The following is a 24,221-nucleotide window of genomic DNA, read 5'->3' on the forward strand; positions in this document are numbered from 1 at the left end:
GTGAGCCAGTCTGTCAGATGTTAAATGCTATTCCAAAGGACAAGTGTCACCAGGGATGGTGTTACTGAACTGATGTAATTCCAATTACTAAGCCAAATATAGGCCATTACCATTTCTTCTTATTTTATGCTCTTCAATTTGAACTTCCATTTATATCTGAAAACCATGTTTAAAATATGCCATCTGATAACATGAAAGGGAAATTAAGCTTTTAAAATAACTTTTAAAAACTTATTCTGACCTAAACTGAATACTGTTACTTAAAGTCCAAGTATGGCATAGACCAACGTAAAAACTGAATAAATAAAAAAAAAATTTAATTTTAAACAGGAGCTAACAAAATCGAGAGCTAATAAAATGGCTTGCCACAGAGATTAGGCACTCACTGGAAAACACAGCAAAACTAATGTATCTGATCATCACCACAGCACAGCAGCTCACTGGCCTACTCAAATATTCATTTTACATAGAAAATGTAACTTACTTTCGTCTCTAGTAATTCATTTTAATGCAAATTCAAACTGTGGCTGCGACAGCTGTTCAGTCAGTCAGTGAGCCCTCAGTGTGTGAACCCTCTCAGTAAACGCCGTGGATTTACCTGCTTGAGTCCTTCATCAGTGAGTTTGTCCTGGTTGCCTACGTGGACTTTCTGCAGTAAAGGACAGTGAGAGGCGACCGCAATGATAGAGGTGTCAGAAAGCTGCTTACACCTGTAGGCTGTGTACCTAAGAAGTCCAGGACACTTAAATGCTAGAACACACACTCCACTGTCAGACATACTGCGACAATCAGAAATGTTGATCTCAACTATATTCTGACTTCTGGAGGCAATTTTTTCCAATAATTCATCAGTAACCTATAAGAGAAAAAGATATAATAAATTAAACTTTGCTAGAAGTGGAAAACTATCTTGTATTACTTAATTTCCACTAATAAGTAATAATAAGAACACCGTAGTACAACAAAATACATACATACTTGTCCTTTGTTCACAGTTTCTCCTATAAACTTCCTAAAACCCTTGCAGCTTTACAAGTGTCAGAGTCATTGGTCACCCATAGCCTTTGACCCTTCCTGAACACAGTATAAGGTAAATGAGAGAGGGGCTCCTGGACCGTTTCAGAACGAAGTCTGGTTACTATAGAGACTAAACAGGTAGGACGAGAGCTCTCCCTCAGTGCAAGAGCACTCACCTGGCACGCAAGAGGTCCTGGTTCAAACTCCAATAAGAAAAACAAAAACAAAACACACACCAACCAGTCACCAGCGGATCAGAGAGTAAAGCTGCCATCCCTCTAGCCTCTGAGGAGGGGAAGACAACGCTTACTGGAGATTCCGTTACAAACACCCTCAGCACAAAGTTAACAGTTAACTGAAGTAGTGAAGATTGGAGGACCCATCCCTGTGTTGACCTGTAACTTTTCCATGTGAATGTTTCTGGCCACAGCCTTAATTATAAACCAGAAAATACAAGTAAGATATTTTCCTGAGTTCAAGTTGGGGGTGGAAAGAACTTAGAGCTAGCTGTCTGATGTAGAAGGCAACCCCTGGGATTTACAAGTGATATCTGAAGTGGAGACAGGTGCGGTCTGTACCGACTCCCGAGTACATGGTTTCTGACAGAAAACCGTCTGCTGTTTACTAGAGTGGATGGCGCCACGTAGTCAGTGCCACACGCACTGTCAGAAAACAAGGAGAATACACTTCACCAAACCAGAGAAATCAACCACTCGGGGACTTGCTTTAATTAAAGTTTCAAGCGCATCAAAAACTATAAAAAATTCTACATTGAGATTTAAAATGTTCTATAACTAAGCAACTATTACCTCTCGATCAGTATGACTAACATGACTTGGGTTTTGTCTGTTTGTTTGTGTGCTGAAGATCAAGCATAGCCCGCTAGCTTCTGAACCATGTTTCGGCCCCATGAACTGAGTGTTCATGCCTGTATCAGATGACAGCACAGCATGAACACTGCAGCTTTACTGCTAACCCAGCACTACCTCACAGGTGACACACAGCTGAGAAAATACGTCACTGTGGGCAACACAGCAGAGGCTACAGAAATGCCTTCATCACAAAGCTTGGGGGCTGGAGAGATGGAGCAGTGGTTAAGAGCACTGACTGCTCTCCCAGAGGTCCTGAGTTCAATTCCCAGCAACCACAGCGTGGCTCAAAACCATCTGTAATGAGATTTGATCCCCTCTTCCCGTGTGTCTGAAGACAGCTACAGTGTACTCAGATAAATAAAATAAATTTAAAAAATATTCTTTAAAAAAAAGGCATTATATGAGACAGTTGGCAGTCTCTCAGAAATGTTAGCTATTCTTTTAAAAAAAGAAAACTTGACCCATAAGACTCAGCACTAAATACAAGTAAGCCTATATAGTTCATCTGTCAAAAAACTCACACAGCCACCTGAATAGCATGGTGGTTCCACTTTTCAAAAGAGAAATCAGTTAATGTTATTCCAGTCCTATGACAAAGGCAGGGGAAAGAGAAAATGCAGATAAAGGCAAACAGGTGGAAACGGAACTGCTGAGCGCACTGGAGCGAGAGCCACAGAGGGAGCACCTCCGCGTCTGCTGAAAGGAGCACCACAGCGAGAGCCACAGAGGGAGCACCTCCGCGTCTGCTGAAAGGAGCACCACAGCGAGAGCCACAGAGGGAGCACCTCCGCGTCTGCTGAAAGGAGCACCACAGCGAGAGCCACAGAGGGAGCACCTCCGCGTCTGCTGAAAGGAGCACAGATGCTGCAACTTTCTGCTCCTCCTTTTCCTCCCCTCCAGGTCTCACTGCCAGCAGAGGAGGAAAAGCTGCTCAGTGTAAGGTGAGAGGTAACAGCTGCGTCAGCAGGAGGCCGAGGTTCACTTCCTGTTTGCCCTCTCTCCATTCGCACCCCGCTTGCTGTACACAGAGCTCAGGAACCTGAGCCCGTAGCTGCCTAGCTCTGCAGACGTCTTAGCCTGTTACCAATGAAGAGTCAGAAAGGTTTGTGCACGAATGTTCTGGAGCTGCCCGTAGCTCGTACCAATTCACAAAAGCCTATCGGGTGGCACATCTCTGTAACCTGCACCTGATAACATGAGAGGGTGGCCTGCAATGAGTCACAGTGGGTTATTCACACCCTTGTAATTAGCAAATGTTACAGATCTGCTTTCTTTTCAGAAAAGCTGTCATCAAGTGCTTCCCAGTGCAGCAACGGTGACATGCCATGAGGGGCTGAACAGCAGTTTACGATTCTGATAAAATCGTATCTTTTTTTTTTTTCTTTTCTTTTTTTTCCGGAGCTGGGGACCGAACCCAGGGCCTTATGGTTGCTAGGCAAGTGCTCTACCACTGAGCTAAATCCCCAACCCTAAAATCGTATCTTTATCGGAGGTTTTCATATATTTCTAATGCAAATACAAACTTTAAATACCTTTAAATGAATCCAAGAACACTAATAAACTGTCTGCAGTCAGCACTATAAGTGCTCTTTTCCCCCTACTCTACGGCACCGTAAATTTACTAACTGAGCAAGTAGGAAATGGGAAAACATCCAAAAGTGTTTTTCAAAAAGTTATTTTCACCCTATTTACTTCCGTTTTTTTTATCCATTTTTTATCCATTACATTCCCGTTTTTTAAAAGCGGGAAACTGCAGCATCTCTCGTCAGAGCTGCAGAGAGAAGGATGAGTTCTTATGGGTGAAGCCCATGCAACAGCACATCGCATAGGCCAGACGCATGAGTGCCTACGTTCTCCACTGTGAGACTCTTAGGATGTCACCTCCCTACATGAAAAGGCTCGTGGTTCTGAAATGATGATGAGGGAGAAACAGAAAGGACTGAGACAGAGAGAAGTGAATTTCACAATCACCAGTGTACACTAGACACTTCCCTTTCCACCGTGGAGCCTAGCTCTTACATGAACTTATATACACACCACATATACACACACCACATATACACACACCACATATACAGACCACGTATACACACACCACGTATACACACACCACATATACACACACCACGTATACACACACCACATATACACATACCACGTATACACACACCAATATACACGCACCACATATACACACACCATGTATACACACACCACGATACACACACACCATGCATACACACCACGTATACACACACCACATATACACACACCACATATACACACACCACGTATACACACTTCACATATATAGACCACGGATACACACACCACGTATACACACACCACATATACACACACCACGTATACACACACCACGTATACACACACCACGTATACACACTTCACATATATACACACAACATATATACACACCATGTATATACATACCAAATATGCAGATGCACGTGTGTGCATGTGAGGGAGCATGCATGTATTCATACAGCATTAAACTTATCAGAAAATTACTTCTTTAAAAAGGAAAGCATAAAATTGTAGATTACAGTCATCTGAAGGGAGAATAAAGATTTTTTTCTTCAGCAGAGTGGATCAAATAAGGATGTTAATAGAATTCAATTCCGTACCTGCTGACGACTACTAAGGTCCAGCTGCTTCCAAAACTGGAAATCTAAACAAAGGTCACGCCAGTACTTGCAAACCAACGATGCGGAAAGACAACGTTCATCCAGGGACAAGTTGGAAAATATCTGCGGATTACAAGAAAGAATCGTATTTGCTAAGTGCTTTCCCAGGATATAGCAATATGACACAACTCAATGGCTTAAATTATACTGAATACAAGTGGACACCATCAAAAACTCAGAGACTGCCCTACAGAACAAGAAGTCTGGTGACACGGGCTAAGGACAGAAACTGGCACTACCCCTTAGGTAACGAGAGGAAGGAAAGAAACAGAACGATACTAATGTGTGTATAAAGAGAAAATCACGAGAACGAGCCAAAAAAAATGAAAAATGAAAAACACTTACACTTCTAGAGCGGGGAAAAGACGAGGAAGGAGAAAAGGGGAGGAGAGGCCTCACGGCCTAGTCCAAGAAACTCCTAACCATGTCCAACACTGAAGGATACCTATCTAATACTGAACGTCCCGCCAAGCACCTGCTGGAGATTCCGAAAGCTCCAGGTTGTGGGAAACAGCGAATATATAATAGTTTTACTTCAGGAAAGATTACACAGAAAAATGACCAGTGCAACGGGGTAGAGGGGACCTCTCTACCACAGTACTTTCTCTATACATCTAAAGTCATTCCACACCAATACACATTACAAATCTTAAATGCTGCAATAAAAATGGCACTACTCCAAAGTGAAACCGATCTTAGAAGAGCATAGGCCGTCCCTGACTCTGAGGCCTGTGGAAGTCATTGCCCTGAGCCGCCTTTATCTGGCCTCAGCGGAAGAAGTGCACCTAGTGCTGCAGTGCTCTGATGTATGTGCTCGGGGGACGGGGTACTCGGAGCTGGTCTCCCTCTCCTCAGAGGAGAAGGGAGGAGGAAATGGGGGAAGGACCTGTGTAGGGGGTGCTAAGAGGAGAGGGGCTATATTGGGATATAAAATGAATAAATAAATTTATTTAATTTAAAAAAACTTATCACTGGAATAAATAAAATGATCGTCTCAGAAAAATAAAACTTAAAATCCTATCATAAAGGACTATTGAAGACAGGGTTGGGGTCCAGGCCGACCTCTGAAGGTGTGGAGAGGCGTGATCAAGAGACAGTGTGACGTAGAGTGAGAGACTGAACCAACGGTGAGGAATGCTTCTGAGACGATGAGAGAGAACTGGACACCAAATAGATGTTAGATGGTATCAAGAAAATTAGTTTTGCTTTTTATATTATGATTATATTGATTCTTTTAATATCTTTATATTTATTCTAGTGCTTATGAGAAATTATAATCTAAAATTTGCTTTACATTCTTTATTGGGAATTGTTTAAAACAGAGAGGTTAAAACAAGAAAAGTAGACTATATTTGAAGCTTGGGGAATAACACCCAAAGTGTTTGTTTTAGTATTTTCTACTTTGGCTCATACACAAAAATGTCCACAAACATAAGTTAAAGTTCCACAGAGAACACGCACTTAGCACAATTGCCTTGTCTTTAGGCTTGAGTCACAGCCTTACTAAACTGCATAACCTCTGTGTACCTAAATTTTCTTATTCTTAAAGTGGGAATAATACAGCATTTATCTAATAAGATACAGTTTCTACAATGTTGGCAGAAACAGGGTAAGGAGTCTATAATCAATTTCTGGCATTGCTGTCTTAAAATAACTTACCTCTCTTCAGCCAAGAGTAGGCCTCCAACCTACTGCTATAACTGCTTTAACGCTCGAGCTGGGACACACACACACACACACACACACACACACACACACACACAATCTCAAGCCTTCTGGGTTCCACAGAGGGTGTAAGAGGGAGCATAGACCATGAGTGAGGAACACATAGGGGTGTGGCTCAATCCCCACAAAGACGCTGGAAGCCCCTGCCCTGCCTGCACTGCTCACACGTAAAACTCATGGACAGTCTGTGAGTTCTTCTTTAGCTGTATCCACAATGTTTTCTGTATTGGTTTTCATTTCCTTCAACGCATGATAGTTCCGATACTCCTGCAAGGTCTTCCTTGGTGAATGGTTATTCAGAAGCACGAGATTGTTAGCAAATCCTACTGACAGCATAGTAAGAGCTATGCCTAAGACTCCACAAATTAATAATGGGTGGGATGCAGAGGGAAGCAAAAGTGGGAGGAACAACCAGAAATGGGACTGAGCTTTGTGCTTGTTTTGTTGGTCTCCTGCTAGGAAACGAAAGTGGAAACCCTTACAGCAGGCACAACAAACACTGAAGAGACCATCTCTTCAGAGAGAAGACCAAAGAAATGTGTCTCAGCCAGAAGAATGTTCACTCTTCTGCCTGCCTCTCTCTCTCTCTCTCTCTCTCTCTCTCTCTCTCTCTCTCTCTCTCCACTGCTCAGACAAGGCCTCCTGTCTGGCAGAGCTGCAGTGTGACAGTTATGCAGAGCCTTAAAACTCCAAAAGGAACACATCTTTAAGCCCTGGAGCCAGGGAGAACTCTGCGACCCAGAGTCTGAGTCCTGCAGTCATTATTTAAAACAGAATTCATCACGAAAGAAATCCTAGTCATACAAGACCGCACAGCAGCCCAGATCTACCTCTCTGGCAGAAACTCCACCTTTCAAACCACAAAAGAAAAGTAGGTTTTACGGGCACACGGCCTAGCACACACACACTTTTTGCAAGGCTGTGTGTCAATAAAACTTTATAAAACCTGGCAGCAGATTTGCCTTGCCCCAGGCTAAGTTCAGGAAACCCACTTTATAACACGCATCACTTAAAGCTATAAATTCCTTCCAGTCTGCTTCAGCTATATCCCAGAATGACTCCTGTATCGGCTCTCTGCCTTCAATTTCCAATATTTCCAATTTTCCCTTGATAAATGGTTGTTCAAAAGAATGAGAGTGTTAGCAAAAGAGAGAGGAAAATTCAGTCCAACTCTGTTTGCTCACAAAAAAACTGATAAGACTGTCAACATCGATTCTACTAGAAATATATAAACTAATAAGTGGTTCCTGTTAGCCAAGGGGAGAAGGCGGCCAGTTTCCAGCTTTACGGGAATCTGTGTCACATGACCACTGAATGAGTAACCTAAGTAGCACCGGCCGGCTACCACAGCACAGCAAGGAGCAGGGCTTCAAGAACTCCTTTGGAAAAGCCAGTGACAAACTTGGCAAACACAAGCCGCAGAGAAAGATCTAATTCCCAGAAGGGCCACACTGGAACTCGCACTGCCTAGTTTAAAGAGGACGCACAACCAAGTGTCCGTGTCCGTGTCCGCTGTGAGGTAAAGTCCATACGTATAAATGAGGGACAGGACAAGAAGTCCACTAACAAGGGAAAGTCATCTGAAGCTGCACATGAAGACGCCGAACAATGCACATGCAGACTTCCTGGACAAACACAATAAATCGACAAGGAAGGTAAAAAAGTGCTGGGAAAACCATGACAAAGACCTAAAGAAGAGCTTGGGGTGGGCCTCGGTGGTGGGACACTGGCCTAGCACACAGCAGCCCGGAGTCCAAGGCTCAGCCCAGCAAAAACAAGAAAAGGAAGAACTAAAGTTCACAGAACCAAACAGAGAACACAGGTGAAAGGTAGAAATCACAAAGCCAGAAGGAAATTCTAGGACTGAATTGTACCCTAACTGAAATGAAGCTTTCATGACAAGTACGGACAGATGCGAGAAGGACAGAAGTACAGACAGGGGAGCCTTTCCACTGTTTCTTCTTCACTGAGGTTTAGCCCAAGTGACTCAGGATAGAACTGTCTTCAAAGCAGCCAGAAACAAAAATTTAACCATTTAGAGCCTATTGCTTGCTTTGTAGCTTCTGAGATACCTGTTATCTATCGATAACAGGACTTTATGGTTATAATAACCAAAGACTTCAGAGACACTGGGTTGAAAAGTGATTTAAATGTTTAAATTCTTAGATTCTTCGGTAAATTTTGGGACAACGAGATGCTTTCTACCTTGTTCTGAAGGCCAGCATCGTTATGATAGCGGAGCCTAACCAAAGACCAGCAAACAGAGGCTTCCAGGGAAACGTGCAGACTAAAGTCCATGGTGAGTGCAGGTGAAAAAAACCTTTTTAAAAATTAACAAACTAGGGGTCGAGTGAGGTGGTTCAACCACAAAGAGCTGGTGCTCTTCTGGTGGACCCAGGTTCAATTCCCAACGCCTCCATGGCAGCTCACGACCATCTACAACTCCAGTCCCGGGGGCCTCTCAGAGCTCCAGACATGCATTTGCATGTACAGACATGCTTGCAGACAAAACACCCATACACACAAATAAATGCACATATACATACATACATACATACATGCATATGTATGTACTACATCTAGCAACATAGTTAAAAGATCACATGAACCATGGACAAATGAAAGTTCTTCTAAGTAAGGGTGGGCCAACTTGTGGAAAAAAAAAACATATAACACACCAGACCAATCAAAATAAAGTGTCCCAACTGACTCAAGAAAAGGCATTTGCCCAGACCACACCATTTCTTGATTGAAACCTTCTACAATCTGGAACAAAAGAGTGCATTTTCAGCTTGAGAATGAGATCTACATCCCTCCACCTCACCTACAGACACACATTTGAATCGGTAGATGTTTCCCAGAGCTCAGGAGCGGGACAAGGATGCACACTCTACTGCGTCCTATGCGACATCCTACTGCAGTGTCTGGCCAGGCAAAGGGCAATAAGGGAGGTCGCCTGTTCGGGAAGGGGATACAGGGTGAGGGGCTGGAGAGATGGACAAGCACCTGCCACTCTTCCGAGGACCAGGGCTCAGTCCCCAGCCCCAGAGGATGCAAAGCCCTTGTCTGACCTGCACACACCTGCAACATGTTATGTGGACATGTAAGTGCACATAAATAAAGCAGATGCTTACAAAAGAGCTCTCTCCACACAGAGGCTGGCTAACTAGGCGAGGTCTTTTAATACCACTAAGTACTCTAAAAATAAAATTAAACGATTCTTACTCATAGCAGCATCGAAAAGAGTAAGTTTTATAAGCTCTCCTTCATTGTGGAGGCTTCCCAGCAGCTGAGTCAATGTGGCAATGCGCTCCTCTAGTTGGGCATCTCCCTTCATTGTTGTTTATATCGTTTATTCTGTTCATTACTTACAATAGTCCTCGGAGTCAGATTCTCCCAGCTGCCCTCTCCTCCCTCAGTATGACTCATTCTGTATCCTGTCTACATATCGCAAAACTGTTTGAAAAGAAGTATTTCAGGTAACACAGGCCTGGACCTTTCTGGGTCTTTTTATTTTTAACTTGCCTGTTCCTTCTGGAGTCTGTTCACTACTGTGCAAGTGTCTGTTCCATAGTGTCCTCTTGTCCTTTAGCTTGGCCCCTGGGACACTGCTGAGTCTGAGTAGCTGTTTCAGTGTCCTGGAAAGTTTGTTCAGAACTCCCTAGCCTGCTCCTCGATCTCAGTATGGGTTAGACTGCAGATGTTCGAGGCTCAGTCCGTGTTGTCTTTTGTTTTGCATATGAGATAGGGTCTTGATCATGTTCGCCTCCGATCTGTGGTCCTCCAGCCTCTGCCCCCAAGTGCTGCAATTACTGGGATAATTACCTTAGCCAATCTGTCAACCTATCTTGGCCATTCCTTCCTGCCAGCCCTCAACCATACATAGGTTGTGAATGTGTGGAAACCAAGAGGTGTGGAAAGATTGTCCCTGTATGGTTCTCTCACATCTGAGGTCTGTTTTTCCATTTCTGGCTCCTTTCCCACTCCTCCAAGTGGTACTACATCTCCACACCAGCCTTACGTGAGCTTCCTTTTCACTTTTTCCTACCAAGTCCTCTGCCTTTAGCTGGCAACTGGCTTTAACACTGTCTGACACTGAGCTAGACCTCGGTGTAGGTCAGGCCAGGAGCGCCATCTTGGATGCTGCAGAACTGCACCTCTGACTTTCTAAGGTTTCCTAGGAATAAGTCCTCCTTGGTGTTGCCTTGTATCTAATTCTAGAGCCCAAATAGATGGACAGGTTTGTCTTTCTTTATAAAATATTCACTCGTCATGCAACCATGGTCCCTCTCATGGCTCCAAGTTATGCAGATATTTTTATGCTCATCCTCTTGGCTTTATAGATGAGAAAATAAAGATTTGAGGAAACTAAGCCTTCTGTGTAACTTTTTTTGAAAGCTGGATGTTATGTTTTTACATTCCATTTGTTTGTTTGTGTGCATAGAAGAGTGTATGTATGCACATACGCAAGTGTGAGCAAAAATGTACACACATATACACAAAACTGTATGTGCACACATGTGTGTGTGTGAGAGAGAGAGAGAGACAGAGACAGAGAGAGAGAGACAGAGACAGAGACAGAGAGAGAGACATCTGTGGAGGTAGGACAACTTGCAAGGGGCCCTTTCTCTCCTTCCATCATGTTGGTCCCAAAAACTGAACTGGGGTCACAGGCTCAGTGGTCAGCGCCTTTACAGGGTGAGCTATGTCAATGACTACAGTTTTAAAGGGCTGATTTGCTCTCTGGTGGTACCAAGCAGCACCTAGCTGAAACAAGTCTGACCAGTACTTCTCCAGTTTTCTCTCCAGCACTTTTGACCCACACATCACTGACTGCATCCACATGGATCTAGGTTAGCTTTGCTTATCGATGTGAAAAAGAATTTAATAGTAGGTGGTGGTGGACAGGAGGGAGGATACCCCAGAAGGTTGGCTAACTTTAGAATCTATTATGCTGATCTGAAGTGGTTCTTAACCACCCTGTCTCTCCAGCATCTCTTACACAACCTGAAGCTCCAGGACTCAGGTAACCAATCTGACAGCTTTCACTACAAAAACAACTGACACAATCCTTCAGTAAACACACAGCACTTTTTGGTAGCCTAATTTGCTTAGGGCCACTCAGCACACTTCAGGAAGGAAATGAGCTAAACCTGCCTTTCTAAAACTTTCCAGGCTTTCTGCCAGAGCAAACGTCTCTCCTGAAATTGCCCTAACCACTAAAGCAGCCCACAGGAAATAAACCTACCAAACTGAAGGCTTCGCATCGACTGGCATATCAGTGTGGACAGACTGTAGAGGGCTCCAATGGTGATGACAGACAAGTCCTCCTCCCCTTTACTACATTTTGGAAGGAAACAGGCTTACTCATGGAGACGCTGTGCACCTGACACCCCTCTTTACTGAATGTTTGTCTCAAGGTAGCTATTAGTGCAAAGAGAAACTACGTAAGGAGACTTACCCAACAGCTGTATCATATAAAAATCTAGCTGTAGTTTCAGTATACAGAACTGCTTCAAATTGTAAAAGCAGGGGTTGGGGATTTAGCTCAGCGGTAGAGCGCTTGCCTAGCGAGCGCAAGGCCCTGGGTTCGGTCCCCAGTTCCGAAAAAAAACAAAAACAAAAAAAAAAAAAAAAAACAAAAAAAACAAAAACAAATTGTAAAAGCAACAAGTAGTAAAATCTGAGGCTAGTTTATTTGATTCAGAACAATACAGTAACCAAAGCCCTAACAGGTTCATTAAGTACTTAGGAAAACTGCAATTCCCAGAGCTGACCTTTGAAGAACCATTCTCTGCTTCTCAGATTTCTTATAAAGACCACACTGTAGCCCCACATCAGTTATAAATCAGCCTCTGATTCAATGGTTTACAAGTTGTGTGGAGGATACCTTTCATAAACCCCCTGAGAGAGTATTCAAGTCCTTGTAACAGTATACTCAAAAGATATCCACAGATGAACACACAGCCCAGGGCCTGCCATTCACTAAAATGTTTGAAGTGACCCATTTCTTCTCTATATATATATTATTAAGGGGTGAGAGTGATTAGAGGGTCTCGACAATCACTTACTTCCTCTTCTAAAGTCACATAATTACGACTTCTAGCAATGGTTACTAGTTCAAGAAAGTTGTTCCATTTCTAGGAAGGCACTAATTGTTACCAAAGGCTTCTAAACTGCCAAGCACAAAATTCCACTTCCTTGATACCTATCCTTGAAATTATTACCATATGTATATAGACATCTGTAAACACTGTTCTAGCAGCAAAAACAAAACTGGAAACATATCTTAATAGAAGGCTACATTTACTCTGGGATACTAAGCAGTGTCTTAAAATGACAGAAACTATATGCTACCAAACAAAAACGAAAAAACAAAAAAGACTTCCAAACCACATTAGCCACAGAATTACAGTGCATGGACCATTTTATGCCATGGGCATTAGGAGGGTTAAGTGCACACAGCCCTTTCAGCAGTGGAAGGGAAACACACACAATCCAGTACAGCAGGCACTCAGGACATGTGACTATGTTCTGAAATCTGGCTCTTAGAACTGAAAAACTGAATTTTAAGTTTTACTTACACACTGAAAATGTAGATACATGTAGCCAGTAGCCAACACATTGACTGGATGGGACAGCTCTAGAAAAGTAATTTCAATTGTTAACCGTGGCTTGGTTAAAACTTCCTTTAAATCATATTTCCTTCCTAAACTCTTCTCTGAACTTCCATTTCTTTTCAAACATTTACAGAGGAGGAGGAGGAGGAGGAGGAAGGAAGAGGAGGAGGAGCAGCAGCAGCAGCAGCAGCAACAGCAGCAATACAATTACTAGCCCACGATGAGGGAGGTCACACTAGTAATATTTTCAGAATAGGTGATGCATTTGCGCCTCTCCATACAATAACCTTTCTAATAATGGGAGGAGAAGAGTTGTCATAGTTTCCTAAGTTTCTTCTCCAAAGCAAACACCCCACATCAGAACGCTCTTGTCCTCCTGTGGCTCTAACATGACTTAGATCTCATGTCAAACAGAACCTTCTGGTAGCACAACACACTCACCCAGAACCTTAACCCAGACGCTCTCCACTCACTCACCCACCCACTCGCCCACCCACCCACTCACCCACTCACTCACTCAGAACTACTACAGTGTGCTTAGGGGAGGACCCAGAGCTTGGAACAAGCTATGCTCATTCACAAAGCCACTGGTTCAGAAGTTCTACCTGAGCTGGCAGTTACTGAAAATCCCTCCAATTCACTGTAACCCAACTCACTTCACATGGACAACCACTAGGACCCGAGACTCTTTATTCACACTTTTAGCACAAAGACTCGAATCTATACGCCATGTCCAAATGCTTCGACACGACAAGCAAGTCCTGATTCCTAGACGTCTCTTGGACCAGGTTTTCCATAACTCTTGAACAAAAGAAAAAAAGCAGATAATTACCTTTTTAGGGTTTCCCTTCATTGTAAGACACTGTTCCTTCACCTTATTTAAAATGTAAAACGTTCTTAATAAACATGAGGGTGTCAACCTGCAATCCCAGCAAAGGTCAAATCCCTCAAAAGGTCAAAGCCACAGGAGCAAGCGTTTGGAGATCTGAGCTACACGGTGAGACCCTGCCACAATAAACCAAAGAAGATGATGAAGTCCATTTCCTCCTGACGTAAAGGTAAAAGGAGAAAAGTACCGGGTGTGTCTTCCTTTACTCCTGCACTCTGACTTATCAAAGAAGGCAGCAATGAAACTTTCATACCAAATGTCTGCTGATACTTTACTCATCCACATCATCCGGATTTAAAGGACTTGAGAAAGTTTCCTCTGCTCTAAAATGTATCTCCTGAGCACAAACAGTAATTACTCCTCCAACAAGCATACCTACATAATAATTAAATCACTACAATTTGACACAATGGAAAACTTGCTGTGCTGTTCACAAGAAAAGTGTTCACAGTGAAACAGAGCCAAACACAGAAGCATAAATCTAAAAAAGTCCAATCAAATAAAGTGACAGTAACTACTCTAATTCATGACAGTTACCTCGGGAAAAGTAAAAGGAGCCAAATTCTCCTGAAGATTATTTCTGGCTAGTCTTATTTAAATATCATCCACACTGGAAAAACCAAGTTCAAATTTATTACCTCCAGAAAGGGGTGTGCTAACAAAGACAGAAAGCGAGGGGAGGAGGAGAAGTTAATGACTTAATGCAGATTGGATCACAAAGTTTGCCCTTAGCACTGACAAAACTGGAAACTTTCCTTGGTAATTTAAAGTGACACAAAGTTCCCACAGGGCATTCCAACTCTACACTCACCCAGCCCCCAAGGGAAAGAAACACCTCTGACTTGTAGTAATCCCTGTCTCTAGATAAAGGTAAGGAAGGAAAACACCATAAACAACGGAGTGCTTGCACTTAAGTCAAGCCAGCCAAAACACTCTAGTTCAACACCAAGTTGTGCCCTTTAGTTTATGGGTGTGACCTTGAACAAACCATTCAACCACTTCTGGCCCATCTAGAACGCTAGCTTCACAAAAGGAGAAAAAAAAAATTCCTCCTCCAGGCTCACCACTGTAAGTCATCTGTCCCCAAACACTGAAATGTCAGTTTACTTTGCACACAATACATATTAACAGGGCTTATCTCACAGCATCAACTGGAGAAATCCAGGAGGTCTGTATAGAGAAAGCTCCGAGGCGGCGGCGACTGGTCATGGTAAATGGTGACTACAAGTTAGTGCCACTAACCAGCAGCCATCAGACCTGAAAACTTTACAAACACCAGTATGCAAAGTGGCTGGCCCACTGTGTACAAACTCTGGTAGTTTCTATGTCGGGGGAGGGAGGCGTTGTATGAAGTCGCAGTTGTAGGCATAAGATCTAAGCTCCTAGGAGGCATTCCTTAGCCTCCAAGTTTTCTATACTTCAACGCCAGGCTGAAAGCTCAGGCCCCACTGGCTTCCCAGGCTCCCCTTCCGGCTTCCCCCGGCTGTCAGGGAACCCCCCTCCTCTGCACACAGGGGGAGGAGAGAGCCTGGGAGGCGGGGGGACGAGGGGAAGCTGGGTTGGGGGAAAGCGAGCATCCCTGAGCCTGTCGCCCAGACCCACCTTAAGCAGGATGGACGGCGGCAGTTGGTTGATGTCTGGGATTTCGGGGGGCGGCTCCCTGTGACAGTCGCAGGGGTTTTCGGGGGGCTCCTGACAGTCCGAGTCGCCGCTCTCAGGCTGCTGCTGGGCAGACGAGGGGGCGGTGCCCCCGGCTCGGACTGCGTCCCCGGCGGCGGCCTCGATGGGGGCACACTCGGAGGCGGGAGAGGCGGGCGCGGGGCAGAGCGGCGGCGGGGGCTGCTCCGGGGCCTGGCAGCAGCCGGCATCGGGCGGCCGCGGCGGCGAGGCACCTCCCCCGCAGGCCCTCCCCCGCCGCCGCCGCCCCGCCGCAGCCCCGCCGCCGCAGCGGGGGCTGCTTGCATGGGGTGCAGGCGGGGACCCCGGCCCCCTTCCGCTTGCAAACCATCTCGAGGACCGTGGTGGGCTCGGCCTGCGGCGGCGCCGGCGGTCCCCGGAAGAGCTGCACGGCGGCCGGCGGTCCCAGGAAGCGCACGGGCCCCACGCCGGCCAGGAAGAGGCTCCGGCCCCTGCTGCTCCCAGGCGGCGGCGGCGGCCAGCCCCAGCTCCTTGCAGCAGGACGCGGGCGACGAGGAGGCGGCGGCGGCGGCGGCCGAGGACAGGAGGAAGCGGCGAGCGGCGGCGGCGCAGTCCTCGGCGGCCAGGGCCGCGTAGCGCCGCGCCAGGTGCTGCGAGGAGACGGTGGCGTAGGCCCCGTCCCGCGGCGGCGGCGAGAGCGGCGGCTCCTCCTCTAGGCCGGCGGGGGCGGGCGCGCCGGGGCTGTGCACGATGAAGCAGAGCATGCAGGGCCCGCGGAAGAAGCAGTCCCGGCTCCGGGGCGCCGCGGGCTGCGGGGACGCCTTGGCCGGAGTCCGGCGGGGCAGTCTGAGGAGAGGGCGCCGGCGGCGACACCAGCTGCAGCAGCGAGGCCCCTTCTGGCTCGGGCGGTTACGCGGTTCCTTCGAGAGAAGGTGGCCCATATAGAAGGCCCCGAAGAGGGCGACCGGGACGGGCGGGAGAGGGAGGCCCGAGGGGCGGGCTCCGGCGGCGGGGCAGGCCGCGGGCTGGGTCGCCCGCGCCGCGCACCCGGCACACGCGACGGCGGGGGTGGGCGTCAGCTGCGGGCCGCCCGGGTGCCCGACGCGGGCTACATGCTTTGCCCAGGGAGCCGGGAGAAGGACGGGCGCGAGCTGTGGGGACGCGAGGGAGGGAGCGAGTCTGCCGGCTAGGCCAGCCGGTTCGGTCGGTCAGCGCCGCGGCGGGGGCAACGCCGGCCCGACTCGGACCATTTTAACTGCGGCTCGGCTGGCGGCGCGCGCGCCGCTCGCCCGCCCGCCCGCGACACGGCCCGTCGCCGCAGGAGCGCGCCGCCCGCTCCGGGGGGGCGGAGCCGGCCGCGGGGCGCGCCCGGACGGGGGGCGGGGGCTCACCCAGGGCGGGAGCGCCAGGGAGAAGCAGGGCCGCGCGCCGACGGGGCCGCGCGCCCCTCCCGCGGCGAGGTTGCCGGGACGCCTTGGGGTTCACGCCCCTCTCCAGAGGCGGGCGGAGACGCTTCCGAGCCAGCTGTGTGACATCCGTTTCCCCCCGCCGCGCTGACGTCTGGAGGTGTAAGTTCAAGAGCTGCCATTGGCCAGGCGCAGCTTGGCTCTTCCCCCTTCACTTCCCACCCCAGCATCAGCCCTGACTCGGAAACTGAGGCCAGTTGGGAACCCGAAGAACCAGTTCCACCTGAGAGGCCTGAGGGAGAGACAGAAGCGCTGCCCTTGGGTGATGGGCGACAATCCAGTAAGGTCCCGTTAGCTGTGTGACAACAGTGATCCTACTCATTTGTCTGGCACCTGTTGCGTGCTGCTGCCTTTGCAGGCAATTGCAGGATGAAAGCATGTTATCAGATCAGGTACACACGCCGGAAGGGAGTTTCTCGAACACAAGGGTAATCCTGACATTCCAGGCTCTCCATGTTACTGTTGTTAACACCTTGAAATCCAGTCTGTCGACTCTATGAATATTAGTGCCGTGCCGGTATGACAGACTTTGGTGGCCAAGGTGGGAAAGTAAACTCAATCTTTCTGGAGTCTTAAATTTCAGTAGTGTAACAGGTTCGCTGATGTGGAGAGGTCAGCTTTCACAGGAAAGAAGGTAGGGAAAGTTAGTTGTCTTAGACCCTTCTGCTGCTATAACAATACTACAGACATTAAATTATGAACAAGTTTATCTGGTTCTGGACGCTTTGGAAAGTGGAATAACATGCAGTGTCAGCTAAGTGGCAGGGTAAAAGCACTGGGAACCGTCTATCGTTGGTTTTATCAGGAACATACTCTTGTAGCAATTCATTTTTGGGGGCGGAGCTCCAGTGTCCTCATCACCTCTTAAAGGACTCCCCTCCCTGTAGTGTTGCAGGCATACTGTTGCTGTGGCAAATTTCAGTGTAAGTTTTGGAGGACATTTTCAACCATGCTAAGGAACCTAAAACAGGAGAGTTGTGTCTGTATGGTGAGTGGAGGGAAAGAAACAAAAGGAAGAAAAAAGAGAGGGTGATTGGTTTCTGATGGTTGCTACTCTTCATTAAGAGAAGCCCCACCGCTCCCTGCTGAAGAAAAGTGGAGGGTATATTTAAAAGCTACCGAGGGGATTGAGGATACCACTGGAATTTTTCGAATAACGGTTCTCTTTCAGAAACTGCCCTTTTTAAGTCTTCATATTCAGAAATCCCACTGCCAGGGCTTGATCATAATGAAATGGAGTCTCAAAACACAGAGACAAAGATTTGTTGGATATTTATATACCTGTGCGGCCTGAGCTCCTTTTCCCTACAAATATTTCCCTACCCGCTTGCCCGTTGTTCTGCCCGTAAGTGACTAGAGGCTCTTCCAGGGTCTCAGAGCACCATCCGTGAAGCGCAGAGTTGTGGCCTTACCCATCCTTCACCATCTCAGCCTGCCTGTTTTCTTGAGCAAATGAAGCTAGCTAAACTTGTGCAGAAAGTACAGCCCTGTCAGTTTCCTGTAAGTCTAACGAGTGTCTACCCTTTGACACATCAGACCCACACCTTGTGTTCACCAAGGGAAATAAAGCCCTCCATCTGCACAGAGACTTGAACAGAAATGCTCATCTCACGTGTACTCATGATGGCAAAACTCTCAAGGAGCCCAGATGTCTGTCAGTGGGAGAATAAGGAAGTTGGAATATTCAGTGCAACACTACTCATGAATTAAAAATAAAATAGAATATGAATGAATCTCATAGATGTGTGTTGAATCAGACTGTGGAGTTAGAACGGAGAATGCCTTCCTGATTTTAGCAAGTCCTTAAAAGAGAGGCTGGCACCGTGCAAACCCATCAGGGCTACATATGTGTTCAAACTGCAGCTTAATGTTTCTAAAGATGAGGTAGGCAGACAACCGAGACCTGGAGTTTCTGAAATTTACAGTAGCTACTTTATTATAATCCTTAGCCAGTCAGGAGTGAACAGGTTGCCCTTGGTCTTGTGGCATTCCGTCTGACAAGTGACATTTGTGTTGGGTAGTTAAGAAAGGTTTGTGTCTGCTCTGACTGCTCCCTTCACCCACATAGATCTTGAGAAAACAAAATGAAATTCCTCAAGTGTTAACATTATCACTTAACTCTTTCTTCGCCACACCACAGCTCTCCATCTAGGGTTTCATACCTGTAATCCCAGCCCTCAAGAGGCTGAGGCAGGAGCATTGTCACACGTTCAGGGCATTCCTGGGATGTAGTCACTCTCTAAAACAGGGATGCAAGGCAGTCAATTGCTGTTATTGTCATCGTGGTTTTAATGATAAATGTCTCCTGTAGTCTCAGACATTCAATACTTGGACCCCAGTTGGTGGTGCTGTTTGGGTAGATTTAGGGGGAGTGACCTTGTTGGAAGTGCTGTGGGTCAGGCTTTGAGGTTGCAATGCAGGGTAGCATTCTCAGGTTACACACTCTGCTTCTAAGACATCGACAACGACAAGGACGAGTTCGGAATGGCAGCCCTTAGCTTCCAGCTTCAGGTGTCATGGCCTGTATCATACCATCAAGGACTCTAGTCCTGAAACTGTGAGCCCAGATAAATGAGCTGTGTTGGTCATGGTGTTTTTTTTTTTTTTCATCAAAGCAGTATAATGCCAATACATTTTCAAGAAATGAAACTATCAGCAAGAGTTTTGTCAGTTGATTGTTAAAAATTAATAAACCCCATGATGTTGCGTGGCCAGAGACTAGACTGTGCTTGCAGCTAACCCTTGGTGGGTCTGACAGCATCTGGCCTCGAATTATCAGCTACAGCACATATCCTCTTAAGCATAAACAATCACCAACCATCAGTGTCATTTATGACCACTGTGGCTGTAGTGGAGAAGGTGGAAGATTCCCCACAGTCATGTCTGAATACATCAGACACAAGAACATCCTCCAGACTTAGAGTGGGCAGACGAGGCGGATAGAGACTCTTACATTCTGTATTATAAGGGCACATTTGTACCTGACATTACAGAAAGGATATAGAGTCTGCACACACATGCTATTAATAGCTTTTTAGGCACTGCTAATGGTTTCTCTCAAATTAATCCCTGCTGCCAGCCCGGATGCCTGTAGAGAAGTACAAAGTTGATATCCAACACACAAAAACTAAAGCATTTCTGGAAGTGCCTGAAGCCAGTAGAGAAGAACTTGAGGCGTGACAATGAGAGGCACAGATATCACAAGACTCATAAATATGGCTGACAAGAGGGACGAAATAGAGTGAGTTCTAAAATGAATGACTATTCCCAAACCACAGTAGCTCCCTGTGGAATCTGATGTCTGGAGAGGACCTGCAGGCAGCATATCTTTTGAGGCGTTAGTCTGCTGGCCTCTCAGGTTGCTGGCTCTGAACAAAGTTCAATTTAAATATTTAATTCCTAACTCTCCTCATTGGCCTTTATGGTGACAGTCACAACTCTTACTATTCTGGTTTTCTAAACCACAAAGCTACTGTGTGACTACTGTTTTCTGACCATTAACAATGACAGCCCTGTTCTATCTCCTAGACAGCGCATGACAAAATGTCCATAGACTCCTCTGCTTTCTGAGGACTGCTAACTCACAGAGACCCTTTAGTGCTCAGAATAATCCCTTCCCGAGTCCAGTCCTCTCGTGTCTTCAGTGCTCTCTTGCTAAGATGTTCTGCAGCATCGTGATATTCTGTCCTCCCCGGGCGTGTCTCCAGCCAGGGAGACAGCATTTAGCATCCCATGTCACCAGTGTGCAATGCATCCCCTCCTGTACTGTGCATCCCACCCTACCTCTTCCTGAGTTCTTCTCTTTTTATTATTACTTTTAATGACTCTTTGTCACATATTTGTTGGAAGTTTGGGGATTGGTTTTTCCAAGGGTTTATCTTTCTGGTGTTTACTCCCCCAATTCTGTCCCACTAGAATGTCAAGTACATGCAAGAGGAAAAACTCTTTTTTTTTTTTTTTTTTTTTTTTGATTTTCAGGAAGATAATTTTACTACTATGTGGAAGAACTAGAGAAGGTGAACGGGAAATTGGTAGGAAGACTAGGGATGATTGATCAAAGGATCAGAAGGGAAACTTTGTATTAATAAAGGTATCCTGGGAATAAGGAAGTAAGGTGCGACTTTTCAGGCTTCGCTAAATTATTTATTAGTTGAGTAGAAGGAAGAGAATGATGGATAGGAAGGAAATGAACCCCAGAATTACTACTTGCATGTTCCATGTTCCTTATTGTGCAGCCTTTTTTCAAATGGGAGGGATATTCCAACCCAGGATACGATTTTAAAATTCACATTTGCCTGTAAAGCATTCTGATGTGTAAAAAGCTTCTTAGGGAATGAAGTTGGGTAATGATTGCAGCACATTGCTCAAACATATCCATGATACAAGGGCACATTGCATGTACCGCTAATCCTACCAGTTGTGGTTGAGGTGATGGATGGCCTTTATAGGAGACCAAAGATACTTTGCATCTGAAAATCATGGAACATTCCAGATGTTAAATCATTTAACAGTTTGCCCAGTCATGTTTTTGTGGAAATACTTAAAGCTAGAAATGTAAGAACCAACAAGTTTTAGGAGAAGTCTCTTTAGGAAGACAACATATTCTTCACTTGGGTTCAGACATTATCTTCCACCTAGACAATTCTTCCCTTGCTCTTTCAGGTCCCAGCCCACATGTCACCACCTCTCACAAGACCTCTTAGTGGCTCTGCTGAACTGCTCTGTAGAACTTCCCAGCCATTACCTGCTGCTGTGGTTCCTGGTTTAGTTAATATCACCCCAGTCAGAATTAATGTGTTTTGTTCACTCCAGAATAATCAGTACCTGAGATTGTTGATAACTGAGATTTGAAAATGGCATATCTTCGGTGAGCCTGGTATAAAAGGAGGTCTAGAAATAAATCAAGAAGTTAGGGCGCTTCAGACAGCTGAAGAGGTTTTCCTCTGGGCCTTGAGTGGATTATGTGGCAAGAAACTACATGTGGCCTCTGGGAACAGAGGAGCCCCTAGCTGACTGACACCTGGAATGTCAAATCTTGAACATGGCAGAGCCCAGGGCAGGACTTGGAACGTGCAGAAGTGCAAGACAGGACAGGCATACTGTGTCAATTGCTTTGTTTCTAGGTCTTGTTCTTGCAGTAATAGATAATATGTCCAGAGGGTCCTGTGGAATCCAAAACACAGGCGAAAGCAAATAGTTATCCTTTAGTTTTCCAAAAAGTAAGTTTATAGAAGGGAATAACTAAGCAGGATTAAATGATTTGTTGTTCTCCAAACTTTACATATTACTGGAATAATTAAGGCAAATTCGGGGGCTCATTGGACTTGCTTAAGATCCATATTTATCATTTTAATGAAACTAATTCAGCAGAAGGATCTATTACTCCTATTCCCTCCAGTCAGTGTCCAGCTAAGTAAGCCTTATCATTTTATTTTCTCATTTTCAACTGATGCAAATTAATCTTTCTAGGTCTCCCTAACCAATATCATTCATTTTTCTCTCCTAGGATTTAATAATGTTTGGGTTTCTCGTTACACTGATATTAAATTGCTATCTGTAACCCAAGGCCAGATAATTAAAACTATTTCAGTGACTCAGAAAGAGCAAGCTACTCTCCCAACGCCACATGTTAATAGTTTGTGATATTATTATAGTAATCAACCAAGCATCTACATTGCGACCCTGCTTGTTCTACCTTGAATGCGGTGACTAGGAGATTGCCTCCTCTTCACCCATTGTAAATAACTAGAGATAAAACAATCCTAGTGAGGACCCACATACTGAAAGAACTGTGTAAAAATGTATACTCTTTTCTGTGGTAGGTACAAGCAGGGGACAAGGGAAGGATGCCTGGACTCACACTCATCACAGACCACTGCCTAAAGCCTTCACCTGATTCTGTCTACTCCTGTAGCCACAGGCATTTCCACCCGCATTCCAGTTCCCGAATAATGACTCAGAAGCTTATTATGTAGTACTTAAACTAGGTTTATTCACAGACGAGTTTGTAACCTGTTTATACTATGCTATGTCTGCCAAATGGCTAGTTACCTCTCCTCTACTTCATACATCCTACTTCCTCCAAGTGCGGGTGGCGAATCTTCCCACTCACCCATCTTCCAGAGTACCCCTCTCTACCAGATGTCCCATCCTCTGATCCTGCCTCAGGTAATAGGCCATCAGATATGTATGTGACACACAGTGCAACAGAGATTATCCAGACGTGTCTCCCTTTTGAACTAATAAAGAGCTCTTTATCTAGCATCAATAAACTATCCACAGTAAGAACAATTATGAAAACTATCAAGAATTATATTCACAGTGTCCAGTCACATGCCTTTGAGAACTGTGGGGGAGTGCTCCATTATCTATCTGGGTAAGCACCAAGTTCTGTACCTAAATCATTTTCTATCGTAATTTATGTTACCAACCTAAAGACATCATCTTAGACCTTAAATCATTTTCTTAGATCCTAAACAGCTTAAGCTTAATGAGACTATAACTGGCTAATCTTCAATCCCGTCAGAGACCTGAGAAGGAGAAAATTTACCTCAATAAATAGAAAGTACAGAGGAAGCAGCTTCGTCTCTATAGAAATGGCTGAGGTTTCTGGCTAACTGGACAGCCACCCAAGGTCTCCCTGTGTCCTGTGTTGGAGCATCATCTTCAGCCTTCTGTCAGAATATCTGGCCGACATTCTGTGAAGCAGGAGTGGAAAGGACTTGCCTACTTTGTCTTTACAAAGCTCAGCGATAGACTTCCCTGCATCCCATTCGTCCAGATTGGACAGCATGCTGGCGGCAGTCAGGGCAGGGTGTTTTGGGGGCTGTTTGTCGTCCCCCCGTTGTTGTTGTTGTTGTTGTTGTTGTTGTTGTTGTTGTTGTTGTTGTCCCCCCACCCCCGCCTAGCAGCAGCTTTGCCACACTTGAAGCCAACTCCGTAAGGAGGCTCGTCAGCGCTCATCGTCGTCTTCCAGGTAGAACACGGTGCTGTCAGGAGCAGACACGGCTGTCATGAAAAGCCTTACGTTAACAAAAAGTCCTGAAATGTCATACTGCAGAGTACTTTTCAGAGGAATCACTGAAAGCCATTGCCAGGGGGTGGGAATAAAACACTTCCTTTCACAGCTGCTTTACAACTTCATTTCTGTCTCACTGTGTGTGTGTCAGACAGACAGACAGATGAACTGACAGACTTTTCCTTGACTTTATTTTATCCCTGTTGTCATCCGCATGTGTAAAGAATGACAGACCAGGGCCAGGAAGATGGATCAATGCCAGATAACCTGA

The 24,221-nt window shown here is 45.8% G+C and overlaps 1 protein-coding gene across 1 annotated transcript in view; it reads right to left on the reverse strand.

Annotated features, from left to right (window-relative positions):
* Fbxl17 (F-box and leucine rich repeat protein 17) overlaps window positions 1-16,749 on the reverse strand; it is a 423,470-nt gene extending 406,721 nt beyond the window's left edge. The window contains 6 exon segments of the mRNA XM_032901713.1: window positions 599-856; window positions 4,535-4,657; window positions 15,431-15,729; window positions 15,732-15,755; window positions 15,758-15,956; window positions 15,958-16,749. Of these exon segments, the coding sequence (XP_032757604.1) occupies window positions 599-856; window positions 4,535-4,657; window positions 15,431-15,729; window positions 15,732-15,755; window positions 15,758-15,956; window positions 15,958-16,407 (1,353 nt within the window). The 5' untranslated portion in view covers window positions 16,408-16,749.
* Between the last annotated feature and the right edge of the window lie 7,472 nt (window positions 16,750-24,221).

This window comes from Rattus rattus, chromosome 4, assembly GCF_011064425.1.
Source record: "Rattus rattus isolate New Zealand chromosome 4, Rrattus_CSIRO_v1, whole genome shotgun sequence".
NCBI lineage: Eukaryota > Metazoa > Chordata > Mammalia > Rodentia > Muridae > Rattus > Rattus rattus.